General features: G+C 39.7%; 1 protein-coding gene and 1 pseudogene across 1 annotated transcript in view; one reads left to right on the top strand and one right to left on the bottom strand.

Moving 5' to 3' along the window:
* Positions 1-3,518: 3,518 nt before the first annotated feature.
* Positions 3,519-4,741, bottom strand: LOC100474693 (annotated as a pseudogene).
* Positions 4,742-12,017: 7,276 nt separating this feature from the next.
* Positions 12,018-22,307, top strand: part of RTTN (rotatin) — a 145,905-nt gene continuing 135,615 nt past the window's right edge. The window contains exons 1-7 of the mRNA XM_034642215.1: positions 12,018-12,299; positions 12,630-12,817; positions 13,694-13,871; positions 14,683-14,772; positions 16,862-16,952; positions 18,582-18,696; positions 19,622-19,772. Of these exons, the coding sequence (XP_034498106.1) occupies positions 12,269-12,299; positions 12,630-12,817; positions 13,694-13,871; positions 14,683-14,772; positions 16,862-16,952; positions 18,582-18,696; positions 19,622-19,772 (844 nt within the window). The 5' untranslated portion in view covers positions 12,018-12,268. The remainder of the gene's footprint in view (positions 12,300-12,629; positions 12,818-13,693; positions 13,872-14,682; positions 14,773-16,861; positions 16,953-18,581; positions 18,697-19,621; positions 19,773-22,307) is intronic.

Raw genomic sequence — 22,307 nt, 5'->3', positions numbered from 1 at the left:
GGAGATACTTTCAATATGGAAAAGTAGAAAATGCATCAGTATCTAGAATATAAAAGGAACTCTAGTGAGTCAACAAGAAAAAGGGAACTATACTCATTTTTTGTGCGCTGTTGTAATGACCACAAACTTGCGAGCTTAAAACAACAAAAATTCGTTATTTTACAGTTTTGCAGGCCAGAAGTCTGACAACAGTCTCCCTGGGCTAAAATCAAGGTGTCTGCAGGGTTATGTCCTCTCTACACATTCTAGGGGAAATCTGTTTCTTGCCTTTTTTGGCTTCTGAAGCTGCCAGCATTGCTTGGCCCCTTCCCCCATCTTCAAAGCCAGTGACGGTGCAAGTGAATCTCACATGCCCCACTGTAACCTCCTTTTTTTGTCTTTTTTTTTTTTTACCTTGTGATTACACTGAGCCCACTCAGAAAATCCAGGATAATCTTGCTACTTTATTAATTTTTTAAAAATTTTATTTATTTATTTAACAGAGAGAGAGAGAGTACAAGCAGGGGGAGTAGCAGAAAGAGAGGGAGAAGCAGACTACCCACTGAGCAGGGACCCCAATGTGGGGCTCAATCCCAGGACCCTGGGATCATGACCTGAACCTAAGGCAGATGCTTAATCAACTGAGCCACCCAGCCCCCAACTGGGGCCCACCCAACTGAGCCCCAATCTTGCTGTTTTAATCTCAGCTGATTAGCAACCTTAATTCCATCGTCAACCTTAATTCTCCTTTGCCGTGAAAGTAAGAGAGTCATAGATTCCAGGGATTAGGCTGTGGGCATCTTTGGGGGAAATATTAGTCTGCCTACCAGATATACATCATGACAGAAGACAAAGGATATGAATTCCCCAAGGCGGGGAACACTTATGATGAACAAATTATGGTCAGAAACTACCAGTACAATTATCTTAAGCGTCATCTGGAAGTACATTCATTTTTCAATCAGAACGTTTATTAAGCAGATAACATGGGCCAAATTCCCATTGAAAAGCAAAGATGGAGAGGTCTTCAGTGGTCAGCCAATGGTCGCTTTGAGACCCAGTCTGTCCTAGACCATCTCAGGTGTCCTAAAATACTACCAGTAAAGAGTGTATTGATTGAAGAGACCTGATGTATGAGAAGTTCTTTAGAATTCCAAGGCTTTTGTCTTCATTTCAGAGTCAACATGACACAGTGTTTAATCTATCTGATTGCTGTGCAAGGTTACCTTCACAAATTAGGAGAGGGCTCAAAGTACTTTTTAAAGAAATTACCAGTGTTAGCTGTGGACTGCCTTTTTGCCTTCACTGATATCCTACTTTCCCTTAGAGATACCTAACTTAATTGAGCCAGCACTGAAAAAATCTGCAGTATCAAAATGCATTCTGTAGAAGTGACTAGAATAAGTATTTTATTTACAGATCCAAGATATGTTCAGCACAGCTGTACCAACAGGCAAGGCAGGGCTGAAAGTCAGGGTCATTTTCGGAACTTCAATTAAATAGATTACATTCAGCAGGGGCACAAATGGAGGCCATTATCATTAAAGTTGAGTTGAGAGAGGTTGCAAACGTGGGCACCATCTGAACATCACAGGAAAATAAGTCTTTGTGCTGGATCTCTAAAGAGGTGGCTTTTATTTTTTCTCCCTGGAAGGAACACTTGCCCAGCATCATAGATCTGACTGTAATAATGAGGTTATATGACTTTACATACTGAAAATATATCTATACATAATAACAATATTACTTTGAACTTCCACTGCACTCTTCATCCAAGGACTTCTCCATCATCAGCTAATTAAATCTCACAGTGTGGAAATGGAAGCATATACTTACCTCATTTTACCAAAGGGAATGTTTTTGAGTGAATGTTTTGAATGACAGAGTGAACAGTTACCCCAAGAGGAAGGCAGTAGGGGGATGGGAGTGGAAACGTCTTGCTGAATAATGTAGATATCTGGGAATGAAGCTAAAGGTTCAAATAAGGGCCATTCATCTTATCTATCCCTTTAGAAGGCTGAATCTAAATGTCACCAGATACATGGAAAATACTGCTCTCACAAATTCTCAGGAAAGGACACTGTGATTCTCCTTACCAAACTATCTTGGTGTCTTTACAAATTAAGTTCTTTATAAAATGAATTCTTTTTTTTTTATGTACAAGAATATTTATTGAGGCATTGTTTGTAAAAGCAAAACACTAGAAACAACACAAACATCCTTTGATAAAGAGGATGGCAAAATAAATTGTGGTACATTCAAGCATGCAATATTGAATGCTATGCAAGTATTAAAAAGAGCAGAATTGGGGTGCCTGGGTGCCTCAATCAGTTAAGCATCTGCCTTAGGCTCAGGTCTTGATCCTGAAGTCCCAGGATCGAACCCACATCCAGCTCCCTGTTCAGTGGGGAGTCTGCTTCCCCCCTGCCCCACCCCCCCNTTGCTCTAGTCCCCCAACAACCAGCAAATCTAAGTAAACACTAAGTCATTTTGCTTCCACAGATGTGCCTGTTCAGGGTATTTCATATAAATGAGATCATATAGTATGTTGTCTTCTGTGGCTTCTTTCACTTGGCATAACGTTTTCAAGGTTCATCCAAGTTATAGGGTGTATCAGTATTTATTTCCTTCTTTTAGCTACATAATGTTTCATTGCATAGATATGCTTTATCCATTCTATACACCCATCTCTATCCACTCATGAATTATGGACATATGGGTTGCTTCTACCTTTCGGCTCTTACGAAGGAAGCTGCTATGAACATTCATATACAAGTTTTTGTGAGTACATGTTTTCATTTTGGGGGCACATACCTAGAAGTAGAATTGCTGGGTCACATAGTAACTCTGTGTTTCCCTTTTTGAGGAACTGTTGACTATTTCAGTTCTTTTGGGTATATATCCAGGAGTAGAATTGCTGAGTCATATGTTAATTCTATGTTTATCTTTTTGAGGAACTGCCAGACTGTTTATCACAGTGGCTGCACAATTTTACACCCCCAGCAGCAGTGTGTGAGGATTCCAATTTCCCCACATCCTGGCCAACAATGCTATTTCCCCTATTTTTGATTATAGCCAACCTGGAGAGGGTGAAGGGGTATCCTATTTTGGTTTTTTGATTTGCATTTCCTTGAAAACTAATGATGTTCCACATCTTTTCATGCGTTTCTGTTTTTGTTTGGCGGGGCGGGGGGGGATCTGGGAAGAGTATGTTGCAGTTAAGAACAAAATCTACAACTTTCTTGGCAAAAGAAGGAAAAAAAAATTCTTTTCATCTCCTTGAATGCAGCACACACAAAAAGTGCCGGTTCCCCTAGGCTCCCTCAGGAATGGAGGAATAAAAGGAGGGCAGGGGTGCAGAGATTTCTTCTTCCAGGCCCAGGCCTGTGAAAAACGATGACCTAGTGTTAGTCCTGAGCAGGGCCACTGGATGGTGTGTATTCCTAGTTAGCCCTCTGGAGTCTGGGGGCATCTGCATCTCCAATTTATTTGTACAGAATACCTCAGAGACATTGTGCATTCGGCTCCAGACCACACTGTTACTTGTTGAACTGGAAAGAGTAAACCCCATTGTCTGAGGAAGCATCCAGCAAAACTTGATGTTGCTGGCCACTGCTCCCCTCTGCTGAAACACTAGCAGAAGGCACAGGGGGTACTGGGAGATGTGAGCTCCTTGCGTAGTGGCAGCCATGGGCATGTATGTGTCTGAGCTGCTGAGGAAGTGGTGACCCATCTGCTGGGTAAGAGGTCCCACCATGCAGGCAGGCTGGTGAGAAATGGGGTGATCCATCCCAGGTGACAGAACTGAAGCTGAAGGCTGCATGAGATATAATTGGTGGTGTATCCAAGATGGATTAGGTGCTTGTAGAAGAGATGTCTGAGTCACTCTCTCATTTGAAGACACAGGAGATGTAAGATAGGGGGAGAGTGTAGACTAAGCAAGCATCCTGTTGGGGGTGATGTTATAAGGAGCTGGGGAACCCATTCGGAAGAGCTATGGTGGGGTCATAGGTCAAGGCTATACCACTTGCATCTGCATTCCTTGGCCAGGCCTGTCCATTTTGCAAAGATTATCCTTGGTTCTGACATTTCTTTGGACCACCATCAGCAAATTTGCAAAGCAAGGGATCAGATGGAGCTGGTATTCCAGCAGGTGCTTTAATATGTTTTCCATTAAAATGGGTGATGATGGCTTCACACTTCTCTGTGGACTCATTTCTTGCACAGCCAATCCCTCTGCTGGTCCCACTGGTGTCTCTGAGGATTCCAGTGGAGATAACCTGGCCAAAGGGCTTCAGCATCCCCTCCCAGTTCTTGCTTATCTATTGCTAGTGGAAGGTTTGGTAGGTATAAACTTGTGGGGTCCTGTTCCTGTTGCTTTATCATTTGTGCCTGTAAGCTGCTGGCTTTCAGTACTGTTAACAGCTTATTGTGCTGCTGAAGGACTGTCAAAGTTCACAAAACCATAGCCTTTGCATTTGTTCGTGCTCTTGTCCAGTATGACCTTGGTGGAGACAACCTCGCCATAGGACTGGTACAATTTGACAGGGTCCTGGTCAGTAATGCCTGGTTGCAACCCCTGGATATGGAGGTTGGTTTTGCTCAGCTGGTCATTTCCAAAATCCCACTGCTGCTCCTGGGGGTACTATTGCTTGGACTAGGTGATGCCATATGATGAGGCAATGAATGACACATACAGCTTCTTGTTTTTGTTATAACCAAAAGTCAAAATCCCATGCCTGGAAATCACTGAGAGCAGCATTTGCTCTTTAATGTAAAGTGGCTGAGCCTTTTCATGTGTTTATTGGCCAAGTACTTAGGTATCTTCTTTCAAAAACTGTCTATTCAGATTTTTTGCCCATTTTTAAATTGGGTTGTCTTGCTATTGTTGAGTTGTAAAGATTTTTGTTGTTGTTTTAACATATTTTGGATAAAAGATCTTTATTAGATATATGGTTTGCAAATGTTTTCTCCTACTCTTGGCTTGACTTTTCACTTTCTTGATGGTGTCCTTAGGAGAAAAATTTAAAATTGTGATGATGTCCAATTTACCTTTTTAAATTTTTGCTTGTGTTTTTGCTTTCATGCCTAAGAAACCATTGCCTAATTCACACTCATTAAAATTTATGCCTATTTTTTCCCCAAGAATTTTATAGTATCAAGTGCTTGCATTTAGGACCTTGATCCATTTTGAGTTCATTTTGTAGATGGTGTGAGGTATGGATCCAAATTCATTCTTTTGCATGTGGATATCCACTTGTCCCATTTGTCAAAAAAATACTCTTTCCTTGTTGAATTGTTGTGGCACATTTATTGATAAGCAATTGACTGGAAATATGAATGATTATTTCTGGACTTTCAATTGTAGTCCATTAGTGAGTGTACTTGTCTGTCGTTATGTCAGTACCACACACTCTTAACTACTGTAGCTTTGTAATAAGTTTTGAAACTGGGAAGCAGAAATCCTTCATTTTGTTCTTTTTTGAGATTGTTTTGGCCAGTCCGGTTCCCTTAATTTCCACAAGAATATAAGCCAATAGTATCCATATTGTTTCCATATGGATAAGCTTGTTCATTTTATGAGAAAGGTAGCTGGGTATTTGATAGAGATTGCTTTAAATATGTAGTTCAATTTAGGGAGTATTGCCATTTTAACAATATAAGATCTTCCAATCAATGACACAGGATATCTATTTATTTAGGTCTTTTAAAATGTCTTTCAATGGGATACTTAGACAGCTCAGTTGGTTAAGCATCTACCTTCAGCTCAGGTCATGATCCCAGGGTCCTGGGATTGAGTTCTGCATTGGGCTCCTTGCTCAGCAGGGAGCCTGCTTTTCCCTCTGCTTGCTGCTTCTCCTGCTTGTGCTCTCTCTTTAACAAATAAATAAATAAAATCTTTTAAAAAATGTCTTTCAATGATATTTTGTAGTTTTCCATGTAGATGTCCTATATTTGTGTTAAATTTATTCCCAAATATTTTCTTTTTAATGTTATTGTAAATGTAATATTTTCTTAATTTAATTTTTGGATTGTTTATTGCTTGTGTAGAAAAATAGAATTTGATTTTGTATATTCATTTTGTATTCTGTAACCTAGCTAAAGTCTTTCCTTTGGTCTAATAGTTTCCTTGTGGATTCCTTAGAATTTTTTACATGTAAGGTCATGTCAACTGCAAATGGAAATAGATTTACTTTTCCTTACTAATCTGGAATGTGTTTTCTTTCTTTTTCTTGCCAATTACTCTGAATAAAACTTCCAGTACAATGTTGAACAGCAATGGTGATAGCAGACATCCTTGTCTGCTTCTCCACATCTATAATTAAGACCCCTATTTATTAAATTGTGCAAAGAAAGCAGAGTTCAAATTCATGTTGCTTTGCTATTTGAAGTGGAACATGAATATACCTTGTTTGAATTCTTCCACTTTAAAATGGCATAAAATATTTATTACCTTTCTATTTTTGTATTGGAAGATGAATTAGAATTTGATGATCCCCTTAAAAATTAAATATTATGTAAATTCATAGGACAAAATTATGGAGCATGATTATGAAAATTCTTAAGTAGGGGATGAAACCTTTAGCCACAACCATTTTTCCTTCTTAAAGATCAGAATTATTGGGGTGCCCGGGTAGCTTAGTTGGTTAAACAACTGACTCTTGATCTCAGCTCAGGTCTTGATCTCAGGGTCGTTAGTTCAAGATGCACATTGGGCTCCATGATGGGTGTGGAGCCAACTTAAAAAAAAAAAAAACAACAAATAAAGATCAGAATTATTAATGAATCATGATCTTTTTAAAAAACATTTTTTAAAGGTTTATTTATTTTGAGAGAGAGACAGAGAGTGAGCATAGGGTGGGGGGAAGGGCAGAGGGAGACAGAATCTCAAACAGACTCCCTGCTGAGTGCGGAGCACAAAACGGGGCTCAATCCACCACCCTGAGATCATGACCCCAGCGGAAATCAAGAGTTGGACACCCAACTGACCAAGCCACCCAGGCACCCTGAATCATGATCTTTATTCTTGAGTAAGGCACGCCGGGGTTCAGGTGACTTTCTGGAAGACACGCAGAATGTTTGCCTGCCCTGGGGACCATGAATAACTTCCCCACATCTACTGGTTAGAGCCCTTTTGTTTACGAATCCTGCCTGCTTGCTCTTTTTTACATGTTGTCTTGATAAATAAATTAATATCCCAATTCATGTAAAGGTGGCTTGTTAAAGGATTTCTCCTTTGGGCCCATAATTTCTTCCCTCTGAAAAATGAGGAAAAGAGGGTCAGAGACTCCCTTTCTCCGGGAAATTGTGTCTGGGTATGGCCCCAGTGCCTCTGCCTGTGAGGCCTCCCACAATGAGCAGAAAGACTGCTTCTTGGGCCACGTCCCTCTGAGGTCCCTCTGCCCAGTGGAGCTACCTCGTGGTTATACTTGCAGGTAGTACTGACATACAATATAACATTGCATTTGATTCCTAGAAAGACAATTATTTTGGTCCATCCAGGCTACTATAACCAAATACCACAGACTGGATGCAGATGACTTATCAACAACAGAAACTTATTTCTTACGGTTCTAGAGGCTGGAAAGCCCAAGATCAAAGTGCTAACAAATTCAGCATCTGCTGGGGACCAGCTTCCTGGTTCATAGATGGCTCTTTTTTTCTGTGTCTTCACATGGCAGAGAGGGGAGGGACCTATCTGGAACATCTTTTATAAAAGCACGAGTCCCATTCATGAGGCTTCACCCTCATGACCTAGTAACTTCCCAAAAGTCCCACCTCCTAAGACCATCATAATGGGGATTACATTTTAACATATGAATTCTAGGAAGGGGGAGACACCAACAATCAATACAGCAGAGAGGCATCCTCAAGTTTGGCAGCCACTAAAATAGCTATTATTTGTAGCAACTACATATTACAGAGGTCCTGGGATGAGTGCTTTCCATGATTTATCTCCTTTGATCCTCACACAGTCCTATCAGTGGGTGCTATCTTTAACCCCAATTCCCATTTGTAGAAGCTGAGGTTTAGGGGTTATAGAGGCATCAGGGCTTTTCCCCCTACCCGAGATTTTCTCCACATTTTCTGTTCATCCCACCCCTTTCCCTAGTGGAAGTCTTCTGCCCAACTCCTTGTAACTGCAGTAGGATTATAATACCCTGCCTGCAATTCAGGGTGAAGTAACCTGGGATTAGGCAATCTCATAATGATTATCCTGGTGGGGTTTCCCATCATGGATGTGATATCTGGATTTGGGAGAAAGGTTTTTTCTTTCTTCTTGGGTCACTATATGGAAAGACGGAAGTCTGGAAGTATGGAAGACCATACTCCTCTCTTGCCCTATATATTTTGGGAGAATCCTGACTGTTATACAAAAGAATGGGACAAACATACTGAGGGAAGCAAGACTAAGATGTTGAAAAAAAGAATACTAATATTTTTTGAGTCTCTGAGGCCAGATCCTTTTTTAGAGGTAATAAATCTCATTTTTGCTTACTCATTTGAGTAATTTTTTTTCATTTGCAACGAAGAAAGTTAATTAGCTTACCCATAATTATGCAATTAAGAAGGTTGCAAAGCTGGTTTTAAACCTATGTCTGGCTCCAAGGTTTGCACTCTATGTAATAGTTTGTTTAGCTTATATAACTATGAACCAGAGATTTTAAGTTAGTCAAGTAAGAGAAATAAAGGGTAGGAAGCGTATATGATCCTGACCAACAGACCTCCTGGATATAACCCCAAGGATTAGAATTCATGTTCAATTTGTGAGGAAGAGCAAAATTGCACGACTTTTTCAAGAAGAAAAATAAAGCATTTCTTTTTCTCCTAGAATAAATCACCACAGATAGTAGTATGAGTTCTTAGGAGAGTAACTGAATATTTTCTGTGACTTTCAGTATAAATATCTTCATCTAAGCCAAAGGATCCAGTATAGCAGACTGAGGCAATGCCCGCCAGCAATTTGTGGGTATGACTGAAAGGTTGAAGGATGGTTGATAATTAAGCAGAGCTCAATAATTAGAATTTTACCTGCTCTCCTGGATCCTCATGTTTTTCTCTATAACGTTGCATGGTTTGTGATAAGCAGATCCCAACATACAAGGTCTCTACTCTTCGTTCTGTTCTCAATTCATTCATACACTCCCAGCTGAACGACTGCCATTTACCATCAGGTAAAATTCAACATGTTTTTATTATAAGTTAGCATTTAAAGAAATATAACAAAAACTATTATAAGTAGAAAACTACAAATATACATACATACAGTTATCTATTGCCCATTTTTTTCAAGTACTCAGGCATCATTTTAAAAAACCTACATAGAAGTTCATAATGACAAAAGCCCCAGTTGCTGACTGGGATACAGTAACAGTAAAAATTAATAACTAATGGATAGGCAGGCCAGACTTGATGATAAAAAAAACCTCCTCCTAAATAGATCTTGGGTGAAACTGAAAGTATCAAAACAGCAGTTTCACGATGGTTGCGAGTTCTAACCATAGTTGGAACATTATAAATCTAAACTCATGACACATGATTAAAGCTTTTCTTAGCTGTGGATTCATGGAACTCTCTACAACCTAAGGAAGGGATGAGACAATTACTGATAATAAATAAAAGTACAGTGAATACATTAGAGTATGAGTATTCTTTTTAGCAGAATTAGTAAGTTGAAGATTGATTCTTTGAGAAAAAATTGACAAATCAATACTTAGTCTAATAGAAAAATGATACATAATTGCTTTGAATGTAATAGGCAGGACTTACTGATTTTTTCTAATTATAAAAACAATATATGCTCAACAATAACAATAAAAATTAGAAAATAAAAGCAACATAAACAAAACCATTTTTGATGGATGGCTACTAGACATACTGTGGTTGGTCATTTCACAATGTATACAAATATCAAATCATGCTGTGCCCCTGAAACTGATATAATGTTATATGTCCACCATATCTCATTAAAAAAAGGAATCATTTCATTTTTGACACCCTTTTTGCTTGCAACATGCTTGTTTTAAATTATAGTTGACCCCTGAACAACACAGGGTTTTGGGGCAGTGAGCCCTGTGCTGTCAAAAATCCACATCTAACTTTTGATTCCCCAAAAACTTAACTACCAATTGTCTACTGTTGACACGAATCCTACCAGTAACAAATCGTTGATTAACACATATTTTGTATGTTATATGTAGTACACACTGTATTCTTACAATACTGTAAGCTACAAAAAAGAAAACGTTAAGAAAATCATAAGGAAGAGAAAATACATCTATGGTACAGTCATACTGTACTATATTTACTGAAAAAAAATTGTGCATCGGTGGACCCGGGCAGTTCAAATCCATGTTGATCAAGAGTCAACTGTAATTTATTTTTCTCACACAGTATTATCATTCGTTCCTCACTGACATCCTCAGTGTCTCATCATCTAAGACATTCATCTTAGAAATATATTTGAGGGGCACCTGGGTGGCACAGCGGTTAAGCGTCTGCCTTCGGCTCAGGGCGTGATCCCGGCGTTATGGGATCGAGCCCCACGTCAGGCTCCTCCGCTAGGAGCCTGTTTCTTCCTGTCCCACTCTCCCTGCTTGTGTTCCCTCTCTCGCTGGCTGTCTCTCTCTCTATCGAATAAATAAATAAAATCTAAAAAAAATATATATATATATATTTGAAAAGTTATTTCCATCATCCCTCTGTACTGTCATGTGCATGTATTTTGACCTTGATACTTCAAACCCACAAGGACAACCTTCATGCTTGGGTAACTACAGAAACTTCTCAGCTGGTGTAACTGTTTCCACTTTCTGGTCCGTTTGGCACAATATCCATCAAGAGCTCTTCTCTTACCTGAGCATCGAGGAATGCAGCCACTGTCACCATCTTGCCCAGGGAGGCTTAGGTATGGACTAGTGGAACATCGGTTAAATATCCACACCTCTTTTCCCTCCCACTCTCCAATTTCGTACTGCTGTCTCTTATTCACCACAGAGGGGCAAATGGAGAATAACTAGCATGCTAGCAGCCCCTTCACTTTCCTGTCTTCCTCCCAGAGGTAATTTGGCCGCACAGAATTGCTCTTTTCCTGACCTAGACAGACCCATTCTGAATCCTTGCTTTTGCATGTACTGTTTTCTCTGGGAGGAATTCCCTTACCCCATTTCTTTGCCTGGCAAACAAATTCCTACGTACCCTTCAAGATCCAAGTCAAATATCACCACTTTCTAGCCTACGCACCTCGCAGAAGCAGCAAAGTCCTAAGAATGTTTAAAGAAAATGAAGGTCAGGTCCTCAATTGGCTACTTACTAGTTGGTATGACTGTGGGTGAGGAACTTCTCTGATTTTAAGCTCCTTTTTTTATTGCGAAATAGGAATGGATATTATGTCTGCCTTGACATACCTTTCTAAGGGAAACTGAAAACATACGTGATGCAAATGATTTAACAAATCTAATTTTGTCGTTGCCCTTTACCACTGCTTAGAATTTTTTTTTTCTATTTGTGCAGTGCAAAAGCCATCTATGGTGGCATTCAAATATTAATTCACACCCTTAACCCTCACCCCCATTTTTTTGTTTCTACATCCCCCTTTTTTTCTCTTCTGTTCTCTTATTTCCTCCTCGCCCCCCTTTCCTTTTGTGACTTGCCTGTTTGTACTGAACTTCAGTATCCGAGGACCCTGCTTGCCTTTGCAGGTACATTTTACAGTTAAAGTAAATGATTTTAGTAACATGGGCGGTTAAGGGTGTGCGGGAATGCAAACCAAACCAAACTGTGCATTGTAAATTGCAGAGTTCTGGGAGCCGAGAATTAAAATAGGCAGGGCCAGACCGAGTTTGCAGGGTCAGGTTGGGCTTCTTCGGGACTTCTGCAGCCCACGCCGGAGCCCGCGCTGGGATGCCGGAACCCCAGGAAGGTGGGTGCAGTGGCGGGTCCGGAATTCCGGGAGGGGAGCACAAATGGGCGAAGACCACAACTCCCGACGTGCACCGCGGCCGGGGCGGGTTCTCTTCCCTGCTTGTCTCCTCATTCTTTCCGGTTCTTACGACAAAGACTGCTGCCTAGAAACTGCATAGTAGTAATTACAGAGAGACTGTAAGCCTCTGTGGAGTTGCGAGGGCCCGCAGCTCTCAGGGGGTGCCTTCTGTTCGTCTGGTGGATCTCGGCGGCATTGCGGAACTCACAGCCAGACCGGCCGGGTTTCCATGGGGACACTAATTGTAGACGGACGCTGTGGCGCGGCAGTTTAATTCTCCGGCGGAGGCTGATCGAGCGGGACGAAATGGCCTTGACGGGGCTCATCAGGAAACTCGGTAACAGGCTGAGTTGCCCCTCGCGCCAGTCGCCCTCCTGTCGTGGCCACTTGCTAAGAATGGCCGTGTAATGTTTTCGAGGCCGGTCCACCCTGAGACGGCTCCCTCTCGTCCTGGCCTCGCTGGGGCAGCCCCCGGGGACCCATCTCGGACTTTGTGTAAACTCAGCAATTCGTATCCCGAATGCACCAGGCCCACCTGTGAAAAAATTTGATTTATTTCCCTCTTCACCCTGCCCTGGTCCCCAGCGTAAATAACTGAGTGGTAGGGTAAATTCCGGGTGGGCGTCTCTTTGGAGTTGGGCAATAGCTCTGTGCTGTACTTTGACAGGTCATCAGCTGGCCGAGATCAGGGAACGCGCTCTCAAGAATATTCTCTGCAAGGTTGAGCACAACTTAATCAGCTGTGATGAGCTGGTTCAGGAGAGGCTACTTTTTCTCCATTTGCTGGAATGGTTCAATTTTCCGTCTGTTCCAGTGAAAGAAGAGGTTCTCAGCCTGTTGAACAGATTGGTTAAGGTAGGATCATTTTGAAATAAAATCAGAAGAGCTATTGTTTCGTAGTCACTTAATTGTAACATTTTCTTGAAAGTTAAATAATTACAACTTTTTATTTTATTTTTTTAACAACCAGAGATGTTGAATTTTAATTCCTCGGGGTATATAATGCTCAACTTCCTTTTATTTATAATGTCGACTCTCACATTGTCTCTACTGTGTTCTCTGAAATAACAGAAGTGAGTTCTGGTGTGTTCTGATTTTTGGAATCATCTTTGTAAGTTGATACTTGTCATTCTGTTTTTCTTTATGTTCTGTTATTTGCATATTAAAAATGAGGTGTATCTGTATGAAAGAGAACATGTTTAAAGTTAATGTTACAGACCATGATTAATAAACAACCTCAAGTATGTGAAGTTGCGTTTTCTGTATCAGTTTTTCAGATTTATATCCCTCAGCCGGCCTTCAGAGTGGTTGTCAGGGTCAAGTGTCCAAGAATGTGCAAGTGTAACCTTTCAAAACTAAGTCACTATGCAGTCATAGGGGTTTATTACTTTGGCATTCTTTGACTGGCTGGAGGTAGGAGAGAATAGGGCGAGAGTCCATGGAGGGAGGTAATCCATTTAATAAGTAAAAATAGGAGTTTACAGTGTGCATTTCTAGTGCTCAATGTCTGGGCTTTTCTCTCATAAGTGTTATGTGGTTTATGCATGTTTCTATAAATCTATGTCCTATACATGGAAGTTCTTTACTTTTGGGTATATCAATGCAAGATTTATTTTTTTATAAAAGGAACATCTAAAATACCAAAAATAATTTCGTGTCTTTGTTACTGTAAAATAAAGTGTAGAAATTTTGATATATGTGGTTATTCTCCGGATTCTCTTCATATTTCAGTATCCTCCAGCAGTCCAGCATTTGGTTGATCTTGGTGCAGTCGAATTCCTATCTAAACTTCGTTCTAATGTGGAGCCAAATCTGCAGGCTGAAATTGATGGCATTCTGGATGGACTTTTTATTCTTCCTTCAGACGATGCTCCACTGTATTCTGCATCTTACCAAACCAAACAAACTGGTAACTCTTTGGAATCAATCTGATGCATTCTGTTAAAATAGAAATATATTGGTTCTAGTGGTTAATTCTAAGGAAAGGGACCTTAGGTTAAAAAAAAAAAAATCATCTCCCCCAACTTCTTTTTCTCGCATTTAACTTACATTAGCTTGACCTTTTCCCCCTTCTGCAGTTATTCAGAGGAGCATACATTTGTATTTGTTGCTTTTTTGGTCAAGGTGCCCAAAAGGTGCCAGAGATTTTCTTTTTTGAGACTAGTTTGACAGATTACTTCTACAAGAATAACACATTTTCAACAATAACAATAATAATATTGCATTCCCATTCTTATTGCAACTAAACTGCTGAATATGTAATCACATGTGACAGAGAATCGTCAAAGATACTGGGAGATAGTTCTTGATTCCTTTGTTTTTGACAACTTTTTCTCTAAAGATATTAATGAAAGTTGAAGTGGTCAGGAACTACATAACTGGAGTAAGAGAGAGGAGGGAGATGGACTAAGAAGCAGAGATGAGCCCTTGAATAAATACTTTGTAACAGATTCTTTATGTATGTTGTGGATGTGTTCATTCTAACAAATAGTTGTATTTGGTGAACCATAAAAAGGAGGGGAACCCACACCCCATTAAAAACTGGCTCAGCGTTTACATTTTTTTTCCTTTATAGGAAGACTCTTCAGAGAAAAAAACTTATTTTTCTAGTTTCTAAAATGATTGTAAAACTTAAGAGAAAACGTTGATATTTGAAAAGAGTAAATTTCACTTTTAGCAATAAGGAACCAATAATACAGTAATATATATTTTCTTATCAGAATTGCCACAACAGCCTGAAATCTTAATAGGATATTTTCCTCAAGACAAAAATAATTTCCAGCAGATGGAAGTGTCTCCACGACCAAAGGGTGTGTATAAATAGAGAAGTAATCCTGTTGACCTGGTAAATCAGAAATTAATGTACTTTTCTTCATTGTTGTAAAGACATATTGTGGTCCAACTTGAATGTTTCAGTAGTGAACTGAGTGTTTCAGTTTCCTCAAATTAGTTTAGGTTGTAGAGTCTAAATGGTAACATTTTATGTTATTCTGACTGCATTTGAGCAACTTTGGAGGTGGGTGGTGATGGTGGCAGTAGTACTCAGGGCCTACTGAACACAGATTTGTCAGGAACGGTGCCATGCACTATATATATGTCATGGTATTTATTCTCCAGCTCACTGAGTGGTACTGTTCATCCAGTTACCCAAGCCAAAGACTCAGGATCATTTGGGTTTCTTCATTTATCTTTATGCCAGCATCCAGTTGATTGAAGAGTTCTGATTTAGAACCTCTCTCTCTCTCCCTGGAATCTCATCCAGGTTTCTTCATGTCTGGCTGTGTGTCTGCTCACATGTTACTTCCTCAGAGAGACCTTCCTGAGGACTCTAGCCAGTGATCACTTTCTGTCTATGTCTAGTTTTCTTCCTAACATACATCATAATCTGAAATTACATATTTATTTATCTCTTTTTGTCTCCCTTGTTATGAACTTAATGATAGCTGTGAACACTGCTTTATCCCCAGTGAGCAGAATAATGCCAAAAACGTATTAGGCATTCAGTATGTATTCTTTGAATGAATGAATGAATCTTCACTGGAGTCCCAGTGAAATTGATATTGTTACTATCTCCATTTTATTGATGAAGGCACTGAGGCTTTGAAAGGATAAAACCTTTGTTCTGGGTGATGCAGTTAGGGAATAATTAAGTAAGCATGTACCTAACAGCTTATTATCTGCACAGCTGAAATGAAAAGGTTGTGTCCAAGAATATATCTGCTCATGTCAAGTATTCAATTTAACTCCATTTGGAAGCCCTCTGTTACTGAAATGCTTTCACAGAAACTCTCTGGTTGAATAATAGCATAAGAAAGAACTGAAAACTTGTTTAGCTGTTAAAATACTTTACCTTTTCTTTCTGTAAAAGTTTTGTTAGACTTGTTACGGAGCTTCAGTTTTTGAGATGGTAGTTTCTTTGTGTTTATGATTAAAAGGCTTGACTGAGTGACAGTGAGAGATGTCTGAAGGAAGAGATTATGTCAGGGCTGGGAAGGTGGGCACTTGGATGCAGCTGTTGAAAACATTAGGGACCATTGGGGTGGTAATATTTGTTATGTGAGTTGCAGTTTGTGGATTGGCAATATGGCTTATTTTGGACACATCTTTTTGTGTGCAGTATAAGTCTGTCGTTCCCTCCACCCCCCTCTTACTTTTCTGTTAGAAAGTAAATCCTGCTTGGATCTTAGCACTTTTAAAAGAAACAACGGTGCTATATCTGGGAATTTAATAATGCTGTTATCTAAATTCAGTGATTTCATGCACTTTTCAAAGCATTTGGCAGAAAGAATATTTGCCACTTGGATACTGTTTCTCAGCATTGCCACCTTAACTTGTACAATATGAGATCTGTTAAAAAATCATTTGATTGGGGTAGTTTAAAACTGTTGGTTTCTCAGATTTCTTTTAACCCTGAGTGCTGATATTTTTGATCTTCAACCTTATGGTCTTAAGCCATCTTCAAAGAGGTTTAAACATCTAACACCATTTAGGATATTTGAACATGACTAATTATAGTATATAATTAGTTTATATCATTTTTAATTTCTACAATTAAAGATCTCCAAATGCCAGTTCCTTTTATGTTAAATTTAAGCTCTGTGTTCTGGTTAGCCACAGGGTAAAATACAAAACGTAATTGAAACTCTGTGATTCAATATTAGTTTGTATTTAATGCCCTTCTAATAATAATATGTGGTTCTGGATAAACTATAAAAACAGAGCTCTGTTACTTATCTTGTTAGGGAACAAATTTGCAGCTGTCCTTGTTTGGTATATTTTAGGTTAGTGTAAGATGTAACTTTATTTGAGGACTTCTTTTAAGGGTCAAGCCTTACTCTTAACGTTGTGAGTCTGTCAACGTTGCCTTTGATCCCTTAAATTTTGCTGTTCCATTAACAGTAAATCAGACTGTGAAGTGTTTGAAGTTTTCTACATTTCCTTGGCTACCCCTGACTACAACGGATAGACATGTTCTCTCCTCTAATGAAAGGTATGGTACCTGATGTGTATCAGGTATTTTGGTTCATTTATAGCCATTAAATCTGGTTGCTATTACTGTGCATTTTCACCAGGAAAAAAGATACTAAGTGGCTGTGAAAGGTAGTAATGGGAATATATGAATGATTTTCACTGTTTCAAAAAGCAAGCCAGAAAACTCCTATTTGCTGTTATCAGGCTACACATCAAGTTCGTTTTTTTTTTTTTTCTTGGTTTTTTTTTTCTTTTTGTGGTTGGAATCTTCTATACATCTTGGTGGCATGAGTCATCTCTTATTGACCAGATTCTCTGATTGGCCATTGCTTATGCCCTTGGTTAATACAAATGGAAAAAATTAAAGATAAATGCAGTCTTTCTTAGGGGACAATATATTCAGAGGACATAGAAAGACCAACTTGCTAGAGTTAGGACTAGATAAACAGCTGGATGCTATTAAATGCTTTTTGATGCTGGCACTTCCAAGGCATCAGTAAACTCTCTCGGAACAACATATTGAAGAGGTAGAGTCCATGTGGGAAAGGGGCAGGGGTGGTTTTGTTGTCAGCTCTGAGTCAGGCCTCAAGGAGGAGATATGATTTCTAGTACACACCTCTGGGTGGTGGGCAGTGGACTGGAGCTGGACTGAGAGGGCGTGTGGACTCTTGGGGTGGGAGGTAAACAATTGCTGAATCCCTAGGAGGGCACATATTGTCTGAGAAGATGAGGGGTGTCCTCTGTTTGGGATAAGAGGAGAATCCTAGCTTGATTCACTAGACTAGGGAAGAGCACTAAGGAATTTAATTTCTAGAATTTAACTCTATATTTGCTTTACGTTTTCTGTCTTACTTCCCAGTCCATTTAGCAGATTTCATTGCATTATGTGCCCTTTGACTTCATTGATTTCATCTTGTAGTGTCGTGATAGTCTTGGCATACAGTGGCAGATACTGTGTAGTGCCTGCTCTTGAGGAGGGTCTAGTGGGGGATAGAAAGTCAATATGCAATTGCCATAGTACCAAATGTAGGCATATGGAGGAAGGACCTACCCCAGAGTTCTTGATTAGGGAAAGATCTAGGAAGGCTTCCCAGGGGAAGTGAAATCTCAGCTGAGACCAGAAGGATTGTTGATAGAGTCATATGCCACTAGGTTACTTAGAATCTGGTGTAGGTAAACTCTTTTTAAAAAATAACTCTGGGGCGCCTGGGTGGCACAGCGGTTAAGCGTCTGCCTTCGGCTCAGGGCGTGATCCCAGCGTTATGGGATCGAGCCCCACGTCAGGCTCCTCCTTTATGAGCCTGCTTCTTCCTCTCCCACTCCCCCTGCTTGTGTTCCCTCTCTCGCTGGCTGTCTCTATCTCTGTCGAATATAAACAAAATCTTTAAAAAAAAAGAAAGTAAAAATAACTCTGGGGGGCCTGGGTGGCTCATTTGGTTGAGTATCTGCCTTCAGCTCAGGTCTCGAATCCTGGGCTCCTGGGATCAAGGCCCGCATCGGGCTCCCTGCTTTGCGCGGAGCCTGCTTCTCCCTCTGCCCGTCACTCCCCCTGCTTGTGTGCATGTGTGTGTGCGCGTGCTCTCTCTCTCTGTCAAATAAATAATAAAATCTTTTAAAAAAAGTAAATAATGCTCTTATTTATTTGTAGCTCTTTAAGAAGTAGTAACCACACTTTAATTTGGAACACCTGTGAACTATTGAAGGATGTAATCATGCAAGATTTTCCTGCTGAAATTTTCCTTCAGAGGCCAAAAATTGTTCACGTATGTATCCTCTGTAATTGTTTTAGATTTTGAAATAGAGAACTTTTTACAGTGAGACAAATTTTGCAAAGAAGGAGTCCTTAGGAAGGAACTGACAGTATTTAAAAAAATGAAGTATTTGGTTCCTGAAACCACTTCTGTTCTAACTTCTTTCAATAGTGGTGGTTCTTCTGATAGGAGGTAGTTTGATTTGACACATACAGGTCCAGTTTGGCCACCTTGAATTTACCTTTTAAGGGTCACCTGAAGGGGAAAATAGACTTTGGAAATTGCGGTTGGGCAGCAGTAACCCTTAACTGAGAATAGCATTGCTTTTTGACTATCCAGGACGTGTAAGGCACAGTATTAGACTCTGTGAAAATATGACGGATTCTTTGCAATATGATAGTCTGTTGTTTATATAGTAGAGCTTGGGATCCCGGGTTAGGATGGTGGCATATCCACAGCTGCTAATAATGCCTCAGCACCCTCACTCAGCAATCCCAGGGCTGGAATGGTTGCCTCTGAATGGCAACTATTAATACATACTGTTGCAGTTGTCAAAAGATAGCAGAGGAAAAGCTGTTGGTTGCCAAAAGGTGGCAAAATGATTTAGCTCTTTGAGATGCTGAAGGCTTGCTGTGATTTTTAAAAAAGTACTGTGTAACTTAATGTCCTGAATGGGGAATAATTCATGTGTTCTCTCAGAATAGATATTCAACCAACAGATTTTAGATATAACAAACACTGACTCTTCTATTTAAATTTTATTTTCTTGTTTTGTCTCATCTTCTTGCATTATGGTAAGTCATTTTTGCCTATTTCTGTTTCTTCATCTTACAAATATTTTTCAAGTTATTTTATCTCCTTTGGTTATTTGTTTGACCTTACTTAAACTCCACATCCACCTTCCCTTGATCATTTTCATTGCTCTTCTTTATTTCAGAGCCTTTTATCTCTGTTGAAACTGGCCTTTGGGGGAGATGGAAAACATCGCCTGGCATTACAGTCAGTGTCTTGCTTGCAGCAGCTGTGCACATACTTGAGAAACAGACTTAACTTTCACAGAGATCCAGGTTTTTTCTCTAGTAAACAAGGTATTTATGTTTATTTATTCATTAGTCACTGGTGGTATTTGCAGATTCTTCTGAATATTCCCTATTATAATTACTGTATAAATTTTCACAACATAAACTCCTCATTCCTGAATGTAACCAAATGGTCATCTTTGAAAACCATTGTGTGAATGACAGAACCACTCCTGATCCCGTCCTCTTTTTTTGGTAAGAGCCATTTGCAAGATGTTTTTCTTTTCTCTTATGCATGTAGTGTTGTTGGAAGCTAGGGACCAGAATTCTGAGTTCAGCTATTCATGTGGGACCTTGAGCATTTTAGAAAGTTACTTGTATTAATAAATTGTTTGGTTTGAAAAATAACAATTTGTATTTTTTAAATATTTTTCTTTAACCTTTGGTATATTCTATTTTGTTTGTTTGTTTGTTTATTTTAAAATAATCTCTGCACCCAACATGGGGCTTTAACTCATGACCCCAAGATCAAGAGTTGCATGTTCTACCCACTGAGCCAGCCAGGTGCTCCCGATTTGTATTTTATGAAAACTATTTTTATGCAACTTGTGATGTAGTTAAGAGTATATGATATAGGATAGCAGTGCCAGACTTTTAAGGGAAAAAGCACCACCTAATGGCCAAATAGAGCACTAGACTTGCTTTATCAAAACAGTATTTACAACTTAGGAATTCTGTGCACTTAGCATTGAAAGTTGAATATTAAATTACAGTGATTTGTCATCATGCTTCAGAGTTAATCCCTATTCTGTTCAGAGTTTCACTGATCCTATACTACTTGAATAGTTATGCTATACGTTAACTTTGTTATAGATCTCAGAGGGTATAGTGTTCCTCATTAACATTCTTGAGATAGAGCATTTTGCAAATGACTGAAAACAGAGAGCTATAGGTACTCCATATTTCATCAGAATAAGAGTTACAATGTTGATAAAAATAGTATCTTTGAAGATTTATTCATGTATTAAATGTTTATCACCAACTATATGTCAACTAATGTTCTAGTCTCTAGGGGCTATAACACTGAACAAAGCAGATAAGGTCCTCACCCTTCTGAGCATATCCATGAAAAGGTTGGGGACAGGTAGTAAACGAGTACATAAGATTGTTTCAGATCAGAAGTGCTCAAAGGAAATAGGAAGGGTGATGTGACCAAAGGTGACCAGGGAAACACGGCTTACCTGGATAGGATGAGGGGGGAGAGCCTCTCAGAGGAGGTGACCTAAAGGGTGAGAAGGAACTGTCCACTTGAAGAGCTGTGGGAACAGTATTCCTGGAGGGTTAGGGGCCTTGGAAGTGAGGTGACATCCCTGAGGAGTGAAAACCAGGCTGGTATGTGAGTGGAGTGCAGTAAGTGGGAAATGGGGAGCGGGTGGGGGGGGGTGAGATCAGAGAGGTATCCAGGGGCCAAAGTTTATTGGGATTTGTAGATCTTGGTAAGCTTTTCATATTTTCTTTGCAGAGCAGTGAGAAGCTCTTGGAGAGCTTTCTTTTTTCCTCTGCAGATGCCTTTATTTTACTTAATTCTTTAAAAAAAATTATGGTAAAATATGTATAACATAAAATACACCATCATAACCATTTAGAAATGTGCAATTTTGTTGGCATTAATTGCATTCATGCTCTTATGTGCAACCATCACCATTATCTGTTCTCAAATGTTTTTCATCACCCTAAATAGAAGATCTGTGACTGTGTAGCCATGTTCTCCATGTCCCCATCCCTCTGCAGCCCCTGGTAACCTCTCATCTACATTCTGTCTCTAAAATTGTCTGTTCTTGGTACCTCATACAAGTGGAGTCATACAATATTTGTCCTTTTGTGTCCAGCTCATTTCACTGAGCATCATGTTCTCAAGGTTCATCCATATTTCAGCTGTGTCAGAACTTCATTTCTTTTTACAAATAAATAATAGTCCACTGTATGGATATGCCACATTTGGCGTATTCATTTATCTGTTGATGGACACGTGAGTTGTTCTCACCTTTTGTCTCTTGTGAATAATGTTTTGGTGTATATCCGCACATCTGTTTGAGCCCCTGTTTTCAGTTCTGTTGGTTATATACCTAAGAGTGGAATTGCTGGGTATATGTTAATTCTATGTTCAGCTGTCTGAGGAACCACCAAACTGTTTGCCACAGTGGCTGTCCCATTTTACATCCCCACTGGCAACTTTGAGGCTTCCAATTTCTCTACATGCTGCCAACACTTGTTATTTTCCCTTTTCATTTTATTTTAATCAATTTATTTATTTTTAAAAGATTTTATTTACTTGGGGGAGAGAGAGTGCAAGAGAGTGCAAGCAGGAGGGAGGGGTAGAGGTAGGGGGAGAAGCAGATGCCCTGCTGACCAGGGAGCCTGAAGCAGGGCTTGATCTCAGGACTCTGAGATCATGATCTGAGCCAAAGACAGACGCTTAACTGACTGACCTACCCAGGTGCCCCTTTTTTCCCTTTTTAAAATCATAGTCTTCCTAGTAGGTGTGAGGTGGTATTTCGTTTTGGTTCTGATTTTTATTTCCCTAAAGACTACTGATTAATGGCT

This window comes from Ailuropoda melanoleuca, chromosome 14 (assembly GCF_002007445.2).
Source record: "Ailuropoda melanoleuca isolate Jingjing chromosome 14, ASM200744v2, whole genome shotgun sequence".
NCBI classification, from domain to species: Eukaryota; Metazoa; Chordata; class Mammalia; order Carnivora; family Ursidae; genus Ailuropoda; species Ailuropoda melanoleuca.
Note: the sequence above shows the minus strand (reverse complement) of the source record. Positions and strands in the feature narration are given on the sequence as shown.